The sequence below is a fragment of the Oenanthe melanoleuca genome, chromosome 8 (assembly GCF_029582105.1).
Source record: "Oenanthe melanoleuca isolate GR-GAL-2019-014 chromosome 8, OMel1.0, whole genome shotgun sequence".
NCBI classification, from domain to species: Eukaryota; Metazoa; Chordata; class Aves; order Passeriformes; family Muscicapidae; genus Oenanthe; species Oenanthe melanoleuca.
Window position 1 is genome coordinate 2,969,422 of NC_079342.1, and position 17,084 is coordinate 2,986,505.

Consider the following 17,084-nt stretch of genomic DNA (forward strand, 5'->3'; position numbering starts at 1 on the left):
TATCTTAGGAAGGCATAGATAATAATGATACTGGGGTTTTTTATTCATTGCCTTCCATCAGAGACTGAAGGGCTGAATGCTGAAACAGGTGTCGTTCAGCTGTACAGTCTCTTGATTTTTGTACCTGGGCAGAATGGGCATCTGGGATTGCTGGGCAAGATTGAGAAAGCCTGAAAAACTTGTGGAGCCTTCTAACAAGACTCCATAAATGGATGACATTAACTGTGTGGTCTCCAACCTCAGCTCCTCATGAACCTCCCCTTTATAAAACAGAACTTTTTGTAATTGTCAGATTCCCTGGAGAAGCCAATTTCTGGTGCAAGGAACTCACAACATGGATCTCATATGTAGACAGCACAAGACCATCAACCATTTGTGATGTTCCACTCACTCTCCTGGTCCCAGGTGCAAATCTGATCATGGATATCTTGCATATATCTCAGCAACTTCTCTGGCAACTTGATATTGATTGTACAGTGGTTGTGTTGCAGAAACACTCAGAAATGTCCTAGAGCACACAACCCGTGGATCAAGGAGATCCAAAAATCAGTGCTTGACCCAAAGTGTTTAAGATTAAAACACCAGAAGGGTAGATGGAAGCACAGGAGACAGAAAGGCTCTGCTAACTGGCATAATTTAGATACAATCAGAGGATTGCAATAAGGGAATTAATCCTCAATAGCCATTTCAGGTTTACAATTTCAGGAAAGGGGAGAAATTCATAAAGTTAAAATTCTTGGAGGGAGATGTCATATATGTACATGGTAAGGTAAAGCCATGGGCAGAGAACACTCTCTTGGTGATGTCCTCATCCACATCACCCCTGCATGTGTTTTTAACTTCTTTTCAAAGAAATGTGGGTCTTAAAACCAAAAATCTATTGCTAGAGGTACTCAAGTGTGGCAGTGGCTGCCTTCAATCTATCATGGCCAACCTTGGTGACCTGAGCCAGAGTGAACCCAGCAAGCACCCACCAGTGTCCATATATAACAGACCTGCTCAGGTGAAAGGGTAGCTCCCCCATTCCTGGACTTCTCTGCTTTGGAAAGACCCTTCTTTTTCTTTCCACAACGACAAAAAAAAAAAAGGGGTTTTCAGAGTAAATTTTACCAGGACCAGGTTTTCCTTCCTGCCCTCCCAGGGCTGGGGGAAGGAGGAAGACTTTTACCTGCTGCTGGCTGCCGGGCAGGGGGCACCATGAAGGAAACAGGACCCAGCCGTCTGGCGGCAGCTTTTTTGGGCTGGATTTCGGCTCGCCTGCCGGGCTGGGGTTGCAGCTGGCTGGCCTGATCTCCTTCCCTCCCACCGGCTCTCGCTGGGAGCAGAACATGCCTTCTCCTGCTGATTTCTGCTTGCCATATTGATTGCAGCAGGGTATAATGGAGACAAGTCAGGCAGAAAGCCAGCCACCCTTGGGAATGATTAAAGAGCAAGCAGAAAAGGATAGAAGTGAAGAAAAACAGGCTGACACTTAGGACGTGGTGGATTTGGAGCAAATTATGCCCTTTTCCCCACCTCACCCCTGCGAGGTGCCTGGGACGGTTCAGCGGCGCCTCTATTTCAGCTCTGCCCAAAAGAAGCATCATATCGACCCCCATGAATGCGGGGAACAAAATCCCCAGAACGTGTACAATATCCCTATTGTGCATGGATTTGCAGCCTGATTATTCAGAGCATAGCCAAGGAAAGGTAAGGCTATGACCCATTGTTTTCCTGCGATCAATTGAATACTGTCATTTGCATTTAAAACGCTCTAAATTCGCACTGTCAATATGCCAAACAGCTGCTCGAGCTTTTCAGCATTCCGTGGTGACAATCACACTATCATACATCATTGGCACCAGGATTTGCAATACTCTCAGTGTCAAAATTTTGTGGGCTTTTTTTTAAGAGGAAAAAAAAATCCTCCCCTCCCCCCAAAATACCCAAACCTGTGAAAAATCCACTTTTAAAATGATGGCGTTGGATGCTGCTAAGCAGGCCTTCACAGATGCCAACATATCAAAATTCATCTCTTTTCTTCCTCTCCTACAATTAAAAGGTAGTTAAGAAAGAGGCTGTTCCTGATAGACCCACCTTCTGTTTTCTCCTTTGTATGCGTATTATTCATTAGCAGTCTAATAAGAGTTTCAAAATGCTCTGTGCCTCTGCCAGCAGGGCATATGTATGTAGACATGTGCTTGTGACAGATAAGTACATAAACAGCATATTGGCACCAGAAAGACATCTGTGCCTAGAAAAACGCTTGTGATATGTACATAAATGACATTTTAGCTCTAGTCAAGTCCTTGTGGCTTTGAGAGGAATATGTGACTGTACTCTTCTCTGTGAATACTGAAAAGGTGCGCCTTAGACGGGAGAGTTTTCCGGAGGTTTACGGGAGGATGCGGAACAGCCGGGGTTGCAGCAGACGGTGGGAGAGCCGTGCCAGGGGAGGTGGGCGCTGCCCCGGGGGGAAGCACCCGGCACCCCCAAATCTGACTCGGTGCATCCGGACGGGGTGAGCCTGCGGGGCAGAGCTGGCACCGGCGGCGCAGCTCCTCGGTGCGAAGGGAATAAAATACGGGACCAAAAATCCAGGGATGATCCAGGGTCGGGGGGCACGGGGAGGGCTCCCTGCAGCGCTTTCTGCTACCTGCATTTAATTACCTGGCTGAAGTCTGAATGTAATCCCTTCACAACTGGCTTCTGCAGCAGAAAAGGGACATTTTGGACTGTTACAGAATGGGACTGAGCATCCCATCTTCTGGGATCCTTCCCAGATGGCACAGCTGGACACTGTAGGTCTGCTCACACCACTTGGTTTAGGCTTGTAATGCCTCCGTTTGCCCATTCCTGGTGACAGCTCCCTGACTTAGAGTGCTAATGAACATTGGAAATGTTGTGGCCAGGAGGTTATAGGTGAGAGGTCTGTGGTCCCAGGAAAGCCCAGAGATTATTTGCACCTAGTCCAGGTGAGAGAGGAGAGAGAGAAAATGCAAAATTGGAGACACTTTAGTATTCACTGAACACAGACAGCAGTAAAATATGGACTTGGCTTCCTGATTCTGGCCACTGTAGCCAAAATCTGGGATATAAGAGAGCCCTTATGTCCCAGTGAAATCACCCCAAGTGGGAAACTTCAGCCTAAGAATTGAGTTCAACCACATCATTACTGAGTTTACTCCAGGAGGTTTGGGTGCCTCAGCACTGTCCACTCCTGGCTTTCTGAAATTAAAAATCCGCTGTAGATTTCATTTGATCCAGTAAAGTAAATCTTAAAAAGGAAATTAGTGTCCTAATCTGTCATTGGCTCCAGGTTCCTGAAGACTCACTTGAGCTGGACCATGAATCAGCAGCTGCACCTGTGTGAAAACCTTCTGGGCCGTGGCATTAAGACCCATATTAGGGTGGTGGCTGCTGTTCAAGAGCTTCCCCGTGGTGAAAACGGCCTCATTTCCTTGGGTCTGACATAAGGAGGAGAGAAACAGCAAAATATCCCTTGCTGGAAATCAGGATGGGTCTTTGGACTTCGCTGGAGCCTGTTTGTTGACGTGACCTGAGCACGGGTGGGTGGGAGTCTCACACCTCCAACGTGATGGATGGAACAACAGTGGTGGATGAGCTGTTACTTGCTTGAAAAAAAGTGTTTTGGGGGAAAATTGTCTCCAGTCATTCTCATTTTGCATGTGATTTTTCCTACATATGTTTCTAATCATTAAGAAATTCTGTAGCTTAAATAATGCTCTGAAAGTACGGTAACTGTTGGACTACATTCTGTTGTAACCTTATTGAATTTCACTTCTCTGGAAAAAATAATGGGATACTATATCTTGAAAAACAAATGGTAATTGCATTTTTAACAGAATGTTTCTCTTTGTGTTTCAAAACCTTCTGCACACAGTTAGACATCTAGCCAGGGAAGAAGGTACAAAGCATATGGGCCAATTTCTGTCTCTTGGCTGTTCAAGATGCCTTAATATTCAGGCAGTGATGTGTGTGTGTGTGTCCATGCAATCTGGCACAATCTATCCACGTGGTATCCTCGAGCTCAGGTGAGGTGGTCAGAAGCTGTCTACTGGGGTCAGGGGAGGTATTCAAGGAGAAATTGGAGGAAGGGGGGTCTACATCCTGTTCCCTACTAGATGTGTGGTTGCACATCTTCTCATGAATTCAAATTTGTGTTATTTGATCTGCAGAAGACCAATGCTTCAGCATTCAGAAGAACAGGTTCATCCTGCAGGATCTTACAGGTAAGGATCCTGTCAACACTGCAGATATTGGAGTTGTCCAAGAACCTCTGCACTGCTCATGTGCCTTGGAGATGTGACTTCCTCAGTGCTTTGGGGATTTGCACATCACCATGAGCTGAGAACTGGGTTGATTAAAGCCTGGGACCCGAAATAGCATCGCCACAGTTTGGTAACATGTTGGTGTTATTGTGTGTCAAGGTTAGGAGAGCCCTGGTAATACTGGAAGGCTCTTCCCTAATTCTTTGTAAATCTGGCATGTTAAGAACTTTGCGAGGGGATGCATTTGGACATGTGAAGCTTCAAGGCAAAGGAATAGACTTGAGGTTTCTGACTGACAAGACACATGTGAGTACATGCAAAATGTGCTCCTCCTGCTAAAAATAACATTTCTCCTGTCAACCACGATGCACCCACCCCCACAACACCACCCAGAAGAACACATTAACACCTTGGCTTTGCACGTAGCCCGATTCACAGCAGCCACAAGTGGTAGAGGGATCTGCACTCTGTGCATGCTGACAAATCATATGGCACAGCGAGGAACAGAGGAGTGAAACTGGGCTAGCAGAAGTTGACGCCTTATCATCACAGTCCCTCTGAGCATGCTGTAGGCTGACACCTCCACCAACCGAGTCATCTCCTCGGTGCCAGGATGAGGAGCACGAGCCTGCTATCCTGATTTAGCCTCTGGTAAGCCAGGCTTGGCTTGCCACACCAGGAAGGCTGGAAGAGGTGCGTGGATGCAAATGGTGCAGGAGCACCGTGGGTGCGCCGGCATGAGGAGAAGCAAAGCACATCCAGCCACTGCTGCTCACAGCTGTGCTCTGGGGACATGTAAAATCTGCTTTGTACACAAGGGATGGGAGATGTTTCTCCCACTACTGTTCCCCGTTTTCTGAATAATCCCATCTAGGAACCTGTAAATAATACTTCTAAGTAAAAAGGGTTGGGTTGCAGATAACTATTGCCTCTAAAAAAGACTCCTGCCATAGCCAAGGTGCAGGTCTGTCAGATAGCCTGTGTATGCTCCTAAGATAATGAAAGACATGGACAGTAAAGCTTTTTAAAATGGTAAAAGACTAGAGGATACCAGATTTTTTTTTTTCCCGATTATGGTTTCCTATGAAAAGCTGCACTTTTTTTCCTTAAAAATTAAAGCTTTCTTTAAAGCTGAAGACACAGCATCCCTGCCCATGGCAGGAGGTTGGAACTAGAGGATCTTAAAGTTCCTATTCAACCCAAACCATCATAGGATTCTATGGCAGTAAAAGTTGACCATCCTTCAGAATTTCTCACATTAAGTTCTAGGCAAATAATTTGAAAACTCATTATTTACAGTTTTGCTTTAGGATAAATTTAGATTATTAGTAAAAGTAAATTTCATAAAAGGAAGAAAAAAGAAAAAAGAGCTGGAACCAAGTTGTAGCTAAATCTCAGGTGACACAAGATTGATTTGAAATCATAGAGGTCACTGTCAGTCCACTGCAGCCTTCCCCCAGGACAGCGTGAAGCTTTATTCAAAGGAGATTTTCGGAAAACCCAGGAGATTTAAATGCATAAGTTCCAATCCCATGGCAAGCACATGAGCCTATGTTCTCACTCTCGAAATTAAGCTCCTTTAACTCTCATTTGTGTGGCTGGGAGAGCCCTGGGCCCCTGCAGCTCTTCCCTTGTCTGAACCTCCCCTGGCAGCTCCAGCAAAGCCAGGAAGGCTTTGGTGGGCACCGAAGGCACCCAGCCCTTTGCAGATGGTGCTTAGCACTTAACAGGATCAGCCCCTCAGCCACTTGTGTGGTGTCCATCACCTCAGATGCCTCACCATCCCTGAAACGACGCGACGCCCACCACATGTGATCAGCACCATAAGCTGCTTTCACCTCACCTCGAATGTTTGCTGATAATCCCAGCGGGGTGTCTCTATAAAGGAGCCCCTTGTTCAGGACAAAAGGGAGGAATGCTCTTCCATAAGAAAATCAGGGAGTTGACAGAGATGTAAAGCTCAAGGTTTGCAAGATTGCTTTTGTCTGCCCAAACCTTGTGAGGTTTTGGGGTTGTTTTTGGAGATCCTGATGATTAAAGTTAGTTATTCAGCAGGTGGTCTGGCAGCAGCTGTATATGGAAAAGCAGCTTCTGTCCCCAGTCAGCTATCAGCATTTTAGCTTTTTTTTGTTTCTTCTCCAGTCCTTGCTTACTTCTCTTTTAGCAAATGTAACACATCAAGTCCCTTCCTGGGATGAAAACCTGCGAGTTCATCAGCCAAGATGGAGCTTCTGTTTTGGCCTGATTTGGGGTCTCTCTTGAAAAAGCTGAATGGTCGGATGCTCTTGGTGGTTCTGGTCATGTCTCTTTTGATGATTGACCTTGTGAAAAAGAGACGACCCAGGAATTTCCCTCCAGGGCCACAGCTCTTTCCTCTCGTGGGAACCTTTGTGGACTTTAAGCAGCCTCTCCATCTTGCACTGCAGAAGGTAAGAGTTCTGTGGACATTTTCCCTACTAACAATATCTTACCCTTCCATGACTCTTATCACCACACAGTGAAGCAGCAAGGGCAGCCTCTGCAGAACTGGGTCTTTAATAACCACATGAGATAGATGACTCTTCTTGGTTTTGTCTCTATCACCTCCTCTTCCAGGGGAGTAGGATGGTCCAACGGGAAAGAAATCCATAACGGAGGAAGACCTACATGTTCCTCCTTTTTCTTCCCATCTGACTGTGACCATTTCCTTCTGGACCCCAGAAAGGGTTTGGAAGGGCTGGCTGACACCAGCCTGCCTACCCTGGGTATTCTCAGGCCAGCAGCACGGGTGGTCCCTGAGGGAATCCTCAGGGAATGCTGAGGCATCAAGTTCAGGATATTTTGTCAATACAGACAGTTATTAAGAAAATTAAGCCCATTTATTTACAAGCACACAATGACTGAGACTCATTTGGTCCCAGGCTGGTTTCACGAGTCACCACAGCAGTTTGGGGTGACTCTGTGTGTCCTTTCCTGTAGATCCATTATAAGAAGAGGATGAGCTCTATGACAGAGAGAAGATATGATCCCCCCTTTACTATAATACATCTCTGAGGAAACATCATTAATGCCAGCAAAGTCCATGCAAGGAAAATGGTTGCAATTTGGCCATAAATGCAGTCAGGCTTAAAATTAGAAGGACGTTTCTAGCAATAAGCAGTTAGAGCTCCTGTTTAAATGGGAGAGCTGGAGAAGAAACCACACTACCCTAGACACAAAGCTGATGAAAGGGATAATTTGTCATGCTTTGCCCTCAGCAGGAAGAGCCTGAGTGTGGTGACTCAGGTGGTGGGACAGAATGGGACAGAGCAGATGCCCATCAGCTACAAAGCAACTTAATCCTTGCTACAAGGCAAACTGATGTAAACACCTGGCAAAGCCCAGGTCATACCAGATAGCAAATATCAGCAAACCATCTCTCCCACACTACAGATCTCCAGCCCTTTTCATGCCTTCTCCAGCCTTCACAGAGTAGCTTAGATTGGAGGGGACCTGCACGCTTGGGTTTGGGTTTCTCTAAAGTCCCTTTGCTTCAGGAAGGGTTAAATTCAAAGTCTAATTTGACATTCAAGGTCTTGGCATGGTGAATTTTGAAAATCCCCATTTTCTTGTTCTCAGAGGACAGTGGACTCTCTTTCAGCTCACAGGTCGGTATGGGAACATCTTCAGTGTGCAGTTTGGAAGTCTGACATTTGTGGTGGTCAACGGGTACCAGATGGTGAGAGAAGCTCTCGTCCACCAGGCTGAAATATTTGCTGATCGGCCAAATATTCCACTCCTGCAAGAAATATTTAGAGGCTTTGGTAAGCACAGCTACCAAGATTTTGGGACAAAACTTTAATCTCTTTGGAATAGTAACTGTTAGAGGTAAAGAAATAGGTTGAATTCAACCCTTGTGAACTGCACCTGTAAAAGACTGCATGGGGGAAGGAAGGAATTGAGTTCAGACTAATAATCTCACAGGGGTATGTTTTAATCTCTGTGAGATTTAGGGATGAGGATGGGCTCCAAACCAGATTTTAATGAAAGAGGAGAAATAAATACAAGCTGCCCGAAGATCAATACACCTGCAGCATTTCTCCTTGGTTTTCATTTCTCCTTTACTTTTCCTGCCTGGGCTGCACACAGCTCCAGAGAAGGGGTGCTCCTGCCTGCAGCTCTGCCAACAGCGTGATAGTACTCAGAGTATTTTGGCTTACACATTTTTTTCCCACGCAAAGTGACAAAGTAGCAGATTAAAGCAAATCCGTGAAGCTAGATCTTTAGCATAAGCCAATTACTCTTGAATTTTAATTCTCAGGCAAAGCCATAGCCTTTTCCACATCCACGAGCTTTGTTTGCCTTGATTTGGGGTTTCTGTCCTCGATGAATGGCTGTTTTGGAATCCTAACACTCACAAATAACCCAGAGAGAGGACTGCTCACCTGTTTTTTTCCACCTACAGGGCTCATATCATCCAATGGGCACATATGGAGGCAGCAGAGAAAGTTTGCTTTAGCAACACTGAAAAGCCTTGCTGTAAATTTTGAGGAGAAAGTGCAAGAGGAGAGTCGGTACCTCGTGGAGACGATCGAGGAGGAGAAAGGTGGGGGTTAATGCACAGCACTGTGCTCAGAGCTTCCAGCCAAATGAATGATAAGAAGTAAAACTCTTACCCCAGCACAGCTCCAAACGTGCAAAACATTTATTCAATAGCTCAAATCTATATCTTACACTTCCAGACTGTGCCTTTTGGCACTTATTTTAGACCTCAGGCCTCCTATTTCAGTTGTTCCTTATTAATATTAAGTAAATTTATACTAGGTGGTTATTAAAACATGAGCATTTATATGGCTAAGGAAGTGTCTCGTGCATTCTGTGAAGGGATGAATGCAGCTCTCCTGCTATCAGGCACTTCCACTCAGAGGCTTTGTTAACCTCTGCTTGTCCTTGGTTTTGCAAAGTATTTTAAAACTTGTTTAGTCAGGCTTTCCTTTTGTATCGCAAACAGATGAAGTGTGTGCCTTGCTCTTTTATGGTCCAGCTTTTAAAAACTGCCAGAGGGATATTAGTAAGAATAATTTGTATGTTGGTACATGGGTGATGTTGCACTTCAGCTTTAAATAGAAGCAGATGGGGTTGAGCTAATTCTATTGAGCTATATATAGTAAACAAGAAAGATCTAAAAAAGAATTGTGAAATTATATACTAAACTTGCTCCATTTTAATTGCACTGAACAGGCCAAATACTCCATGTTGCCAATTGATTATAGTCTTCTATAGTCCTAATCAATAAACTAATTAAGCTGCTGGTTTGGGCCTTTCTTCCCATTAGTAATGACAAATAGCGATCATGTCCATCACTCTAATATCTGAGCACCAGCCTGGTTTAATTACTTTCTTGAAGAGTGGAGAGATCAGCAGTGCTGTGAGGAGTGCCTTGCATTTCAAAGTGATGCTCAACAGCAGCTCAGGGCTGGACTGGGCTTGTCACTGAGATCAGTCTCTTGTCACAGCAAGTGGCTCTCCAGGCTGCTGAAATGTGCCTGAGGAGATGAAGGTCTCTGCTCAGTAGCTCTCTCAGGGAACACAGATGTGATAAGCATCACACTTCACTTTATAAATGTGCTCTATGGGCCACAGGAGCTATTGCTGGAGTTTCCAGGTGGACACAGAGATCTGCAACCCTCTCCCCTCTCTCCTCCAGCTCCCCTGATTTCTTCATGGTGGACAACTAAAGCCCAGGCAATGGTATTTTTGCAGTGTGATTATCTTGGGCTCCCTGCCCTGGGCAAAGCTTTGAAGGACCCTTCCAAAGCCTGCCAGGCTGTCAAATGAAGACATCTTCCCTCATATCTGATCAAAATCTCCTCTGGCACAATTTATGGCTGTTTCCTCTTGTCTTGTTCCTTGGGAGAAAAGACCAACCCCCACCCAACCACAACCTCCATTCAGGCAGTTTGCTTTCCTTTTCTCTCCTCCAGGACAACCCTTTGACCCCCATTACAAAATTAACAGTGCTGTTTCGAACATCATCTGTTCCATAACTTTTGGGAATCGCTTTGACTACCATGACAGCCGTTTCCAGGAACTGCTGCACTCCCTGGCTGAAACGCTGCTGCTCATCGGGAGTTTCTGGGGCCAGGTAAAGCCACTTGGATGTTTTTCCAGCTTCAGCTGCATGTAACAGCTCAGAAATGGGGTTTCTAAGGCATTGATATAATCTGCCTTTTTAAAAGAAAATGACCATGAGAATTGTTTTACATTAGATTGGATTTGTACACAGAGTCTATCAGGAAAGCAAGGAAGTAAGTTAAAATTATTGGGACACATGGAAAAAAAAACCTACAGGATTGTTAAACCAATCTTATGCCTGATATAACAAAAGAACAATGCAAAAATCTTAAAAGAGATTCTGTTTCTTGCATTTCTTCTGTTTCTACAAAAAGAAGAATTAGTAACACTGAAAAATTGTATCTTTTCCCACACCCATATTCCAAACAGTTTCTTAAATAACTTCTATTTATGAAAAGAATTGAGATTCCAGGTTTAAAAAACAAAATAGGTGGATTTGGTGATGTATCTTCTGTGTGGCCACACACCATGATCTGATCTCTGTTCCCTACATGGGAACACACACATCTGCATCCACATCATCTGTGGCCACCTCACATTAGAGGGCAGCTTTGGCCACTCAGTATTTGAGAACTTTGTCAACAGAAAATATCTGTCCAGTTCTTATCTTGTTTGTACTTGTTTACACCACTGTAAGTAAATTTGTACAAACTGGACTATTATAGCAAGGATGATATTTTTCCTATGGTAGCAAGCAGAGTTAATCTATTAATTGAGAGTCCCAACCTCTCAACTATGATACCTATTCTTTTCTAACTCAAGAAATGCTCTTTGCTCTGTTTGATTCCTTACCAGCTTTATAATGCTTTTCCTTTGATCATGAGATGGTTGCCAGGACCCTTCAGGAAAATCTTCAGACACTGGGAGAAACTTCAATATTTTGTGAAAGGCGTGATTGCAAAGCACAAGGAGGATTTGGACCAGTCTGAGGCAGGAGATTATATTGACTGTTACCTGAAGGAAATAGAAAAGGTAGGAGGGAAATAACCAAAACTACCTAAAGGTTAACCCATAGAATGAGAAGAGAAGATTCAGGGCTGTTTTGTCAGGGGAGCTCTTGCCTCACATGTTGCCTTCCCCTCCCTACCTCTGCCATATCAAACTTTAGCAGCAGCAGCAGCCTGATCACTTTGAAAACACACAGATTTTTTCTTTCCATTTGAAAGGATTTACACTTTGTCTTCTTCCCTTTTTTGTTCTGTCACACGGCGTAGGAGGACTCTCAGGGAACATGTTCATGTTTCTATGAGCACTCGCAGGACTGTGTTTGCTATTGTGAAACTTGACATTTAAAAATACTACCTGCTTTCAAGAGCCACTCTACAGCAACCAGGTTGTCTTTCAAAACAGTCCATAGGGCTTGAAATACAGTGAAAGTAAAGCCTGGAAATTTCCATGTCCAGGGGTAGATAATAAAGGAACGGCAGGACTTCAGTTACACACGGGTTGGACTGGGTTTTAAAAGCATCCCCTCCAGAGTAAGAATTTTCATTGCCATGTTTTTCCTTCAAGTTTAAGGGTGACACCACCTCCTATTTCCATGAGGAAAACCTGCTGTGCTCCACCTTGGACCTGTTCTTAACTGGGACTGAGACAACGGCAACCGCCATCCGCTGGGCTCTGCTCTACATGGCCGCGTACCCCCACATTCAGGGTAGGGCCACTGAGGGGTCCTTTGCTTAGCCCAAAATTAGGTAAGGGAACCCAGGAACAGAGTTTTATCCCAGCTCTGCCACATCTTGGATATGCCTGTGCCCCAGGTATCTTCTTGGGAACCTTCTGAAGACAAGTCTTAGGAGAAGATGTTGAGGGAAGTGGGAGTGTTTAGCCCAGGAAAAAGGAGGCTCGGGGGGGACCTTCTCATGCTCTACGAATCCCTGAAAGGAGGATGCAACCAGGTGGGGATCCATCCTTTTCCCAAGAAACAAGTGGTAGGACAAGGGCAAATGGCCTCAGGTTGTGCCAGGAGAGGTTTAGGGAAAACTTCTTCACTGAATAGATTATCCAGCCCTGAAACAGGCTGCCCAGGGGAGTGAGGCATCACCCTGGAAGTGCTCAAAAGGAGCGTGAATGTGGCACTTGGGGACATGGCACTTGGTGGTGGCTTGATGGTGCAGCTTTAATGGTTGGACTTGATCATTTTAGAGGGCTTTCCCAACCCTAAAAAACTCTACGAAGAGGGATATTTTGAATTTTGTTTTGCTCCCTGTAGAGGAAGTGCAGCAGGAGATCGACGCCGTGGTGGGGCAGTGCCGGCTGCCCTCGATGGCGGACAAGGAGAAGATGCCGTACACCAGCGCCGTGCTGAGCGAGGTGCTGCGCGTGGGCAACGTGGTGCCCCTGGGCGTGCCCCGCATGGCCACCAGCGACACCACCCTGGCCGGCTTCCGCCTGCCCAAAGTGCGTGGGGACCGCAGCCTTCATCCCACCACCTTCATCCCACCAGCCTTCATCCCACCACCTTAATCCCCTACCAGCCTTCATCCCCACCAGCCTTCATCCCACCACCTTCATCCCCACCACCTTCATCCCCTACCAGCCTTCATCCCCACCATCCTTCATCCCCATCATCCTTCATCCCACCATCCTTCATCCCACCAGCCTTCATCCCCTACCGGCCTTCATCCCACCAGCCTTTGTCCCACCATCCTTCATCCCACCAGCCTTTGTCCCACCATCCTTCATCCCACCACCTTCATCCCACCACCTTCATCCCACCACCTTCATCCCCTACTGGCCTTCATCCCACCAGCCTTTGTCCCACCATCCTTCATCCCCATCATCCTTCATCCCACCATCCTTCATCCCACCAGCCTTCATCCCACCATCCTTCATCCCACCAGCCTTCATCCCCTACCAGCCTTCATCCCCATCACCTTCATCCCACCACCTTCATCCCCTACCAGCCTTCATCCCACCACCTTCATCCTACCAGCCTTCATCCCCATCATCCTTCATCCCACCATCCTTCATCCCACCAGCCTTCATCCCCATCATCCTTCATCCCATCATCCTTCATCCCACCAGCCATCATCCCACCACCTTCATCCCACTGCCTTCATCCCACCAACCTTCATCCCAACAGATTCATGGCCCAAGCCCCGAATCTCACCTGGAAGGGAGCCAACCAGCATGATCTCATAGAAATATCTCAATTAAATAGAAAATACAAGCCCTCTTGATGGCTTCTGTGGGGCTGTGTTCTTCTCTTTACAGAGAATTGTGAGATCCTTATGGTGTTGGCTATAATTTTCAATTTTAAAAGGTTTATGCCTTATATTTTGTAAAAGACACCCTTAGCACATTACAGGAATAGAGGGCTGGGAAATCTAGGAAAGCAAACAGGTTGGGTTTGTTAATTCTACACAATATTAATAATCATCTCTTAAATGCAGCAATTGATGAAAGGCAGGTAATGAGTATTGTTTCACAGACACTGTTCTGCAATTACAAAAGCAAATATGGGATTTATATACAACTGGTCTCCTCCCACTATATGACTGGTTGCAAAGAGGCAAATTTTAAAAATCCAGGCTTTTTCCTCCACATTGATTAGACTATTTCTCTTGCTGATGGAGAATGTGGAGATAAACCAGATCAGTTTTATTATTTTCTAAAAAAGCCCATTTAAACAAATCGATTGAAAATTACTTGATTAAATTGCTTCAAGCTCCTATGGGAATGCAGTGCAACCAATTTAAAGTTGGTTTGCATTAACATCACCTGCTACTGCAGCGCAGGGTGCAGATCAACACTCAGTGATACATAAAGGCACACACAAGTGAACAATCCTGCAGGCTTTCACCATCCTTTAATTATGTAGTTTAGGGGGGGAAAGAAACCTGTTTTGCTCTTAAAACAGTGTAGCTCACAAAGCTAACAATAACCCAGCCTGATCACGGCACGTACTTGCCCCTTTTCTCCACCTCTCGCAGGGCACCACGCTCATGACCAGCCTGACCTCAATAATGTTCGACAAAAACGTGTGGGAGACTCCAGACACCTTCAATCCCGGACATTTCCTGGAAAACGGCCAGTACAGGAGGCGGGAGGCTTTTCTGCCCTTCTCTGCAGGTAGGATGATGGATCGGGAGGTGGCTTTTATTTCCTCCCCAAGACACTGCTTATAGAGCAGGGGGCACCACTCCTGTCCAGCTTCCCGCCCATCCCCGCAGTGAAAATCCCAGTCACAGTTAAGAAAGGCTGCTTGGAGCGGGAAGGAAATAAATTTTTAACCGCAGGATTAAAAAAAAAAAAAAAAAAAAAAAAAAAAAAAAAAAAAAAAAAAGGCTTTTTCTTCTTGCACAAGTTGCATAACTGGGTTGTTCAGACTGTTTCCGCTCTTGCCTCTCGGAACAGGCGCAGTTTGCTCGGCAGTAAACTTGTGGGGAAGGTTTGAGCAGATTGTGTGGGTGAACATTGCCACCTAACCTTTCCAGGAAGAAAAGCTGCTGCAGCCTGTGCACGGCGGCGGAGCTCGCTCAGGACTCCTTCGGGTTATTTCTGCTCCTTTTCCAGGCAAGAGGGCTTGTCCCGGGGAGCAGCTCGCCAGGACCGAGCTCTTCATTTTCTTCGTAGCCCTGCTGCAGAAGTTCACCTTCCAGGCCCCGGCGGAGGCCGCGCTGTCCTTCGCCTTCACGCTGAGCCTGACGCGCTGCCCCAAACCCTTCCGGCTGCGCGCCGTGCCCCGCGGCTGAGCGGCCTGGGGCTGAGCGGGCCTGCCACGGCCTCACACACCGGGGAACCCCCTTCTCCTCACCACACCGACCCTGCTACATCCTCACAAACCGGGAAAGGCCCTTCTGACCACACCGACCCTGCCACGGCCTCACACACCGGGAAATGCCCTTCTGACCACACTGACCCTGCCACGGCCTCACAAACTGTAAAACCCCCTTCTCCTGACCACACTGCAGATTTGGGGCTGAAATGAGGGCCCTGCAGGTCCAGCACCCGCCAGTATCTGGGTGGCTTGGGAAGGGCGCAAGGGCCACATCCTGCAACAAGCACAACCCTTGTGGCTCTGCCCTTCACCTCATTTCTGCTTCCTGCTGCTAGTCTGACAAAATGCATGGATTTAAAAGCCTTCTTGCCCAATTTCCACTGTCAGCAATTTCAGGAATGTGTCTGCCAGCTGCAAAAGCATGGTTTGATGTTGGCTTTCCCTATCACTCAGCAGCCCCCAGTGCTGCAGCACCCAAATAGGCAAGGGCTGCTGAGGTGTCCCTGCTCAGAGGGAGCAGCTGGCTTTGGACACGAGCTCTGGACTCATGACTCTGCATCAGTTTGGACTTTCAGGTGGCCACAGGCAATCCTGAGCCTCAGTTTGGCTTGGGCTTAGGGTGGTGGACACTCCCTGCAGCACCACATTGCTGCTATGTGATAGAAATCACAAAATCAAGGAATAGTTTGGCTTGAAAGGGACCTTAAAGATTAACCCCTCTGCCATAGGCAGGGACACTTGCCATGAAATCAGGTTGTTCCAAGCCCTATCCAGCCTGGCCTTGGACACTTCCAGGGATAAAACAATATCTAAGCAGAGATCTCTGCAGCAGCAAACATTTTTTTGGATCTCAAAAAGTATATGGAAATTTTAATTAGAAGGCTACAAGCTTCTACCAAAGCCCAACCCAAGTGGGATGGCACAAGGAGCTGTGCTTCCAGCAGGTCTGGAAGGGCTATAAAATTATGATACAGCAATTTCATTAGAAAAGTAAAAGATTTGTGCTAGTAAAATACAAATCAGAAAAGCTGCAATAAAATAATCCTCTGAGGTTGCTGGGGAGGAGTTCACCTGAAGAGCAGCAGAAAGGGAACAGCAGAGAATGTTGGAGGGGTCATGCCCGTGAGGACTCAGTGCTGGCCCTCAGGAAGGAAGTGTTGGAACAGTGGCTTTGTGGTGGGAAGTCACAAGTTCAGCACTTCCCCTGTGTTTCTGGCAAAGATTTGTGTCTGTGTGTGACGAGCATGAACACAGTGTGAGGCCGAGGAAGCAGCTGGACCCTGCACCATGGACACAGCTTCTTCCTGTGCCAGGTCTCTTTGGATAAGAGCTAATTAAATATGCAAATTGTAGAGAATTTTTCCATTTATGTGACCAAGCATTTATGCTTTGAAATGCTGTCTTCTGTGTGCTTCAGTTTGGGCTATAGTCACAGCAAAGATTTTTCTTTTTCCTCTTGTTTTTATTTTTGTTTGGTTTTTTGTTTGTTTTATTTGCTTCTCACTTTTTGTGACTTTTCTGTGGGTACCCACATAGGATATGGAATAGTTAACAGGAAAAGAGGATTACACCAAGTTTCATTTCCACTGGTTTTCTCCTCTGTCCCTGGCAATCATGGCTTTGCTGCGGTACAAAGCAATCCCTGTGCAGTGGCAGATTTATGCCACAGGGGAGAGTCCTCTGCACATCACATCCCTGATTCTGTCACTGAGCTGTCCTTCCAACGGATCACTTTAATCCCATTGCCTTTTTAATTATTGGTTCACACTCACAGGCTCCCATGTTGTGTTTTTGTCTTTGTAAAAGAGAGTACATAAAAGATCCAGGGACTTTTTTTTAACCTATGAAGTCTTCAACTCCACTCGGGACTGGGCACTGATTTCTCTCCATTTTTGTGTTTATTCTGCTGTAGGTCTGACATCTGGCATATGGCTACAGCTTGTATTATTTGCACTGACTTAGCAAATAGATATTGATCTCTTCTCTCTTTCATTTCC

General features: G+C 46.1%; 1 protein-coding gene across 1 annotated transcript; it reads left to right on the forward strand.

Annotated features, from left to right (window-relative positions):
* The first annotated feature begins 6,493 nt into the window (after nucleotides 1-6,493).
* Nucleotides 6,494-15,556, forward strand: LOC130256011 (cytochrome P450 2J2-like). The gene is made up of 9 exons (XM_056497190.1): nucleotides 6,494-6,700; nucleotides 7,891-8,053; nucleotides 8,695-8,835; nucleotides 10,214-10,374; nucleotides 11,160-11,336; nucleotides 11,877-12,018; nucleotides 12,577-12,764; nucleotides 14,300-14,438; nucleotides 14,883-15,556. Exons 1-9 carry the CDS (start codon nucleotides 6,494-6,496, stop codon nucleotides 15,059-15,061), a joined length of 1,497 nt encoding a protein of 498 aa, XP_056353165.1. The 3' UTR covers nucleotides 15,062-15,556.
* The last annotated feature ends 1,528 nt before the right edge of the window (nucleotides 15,557-17,084 follow it).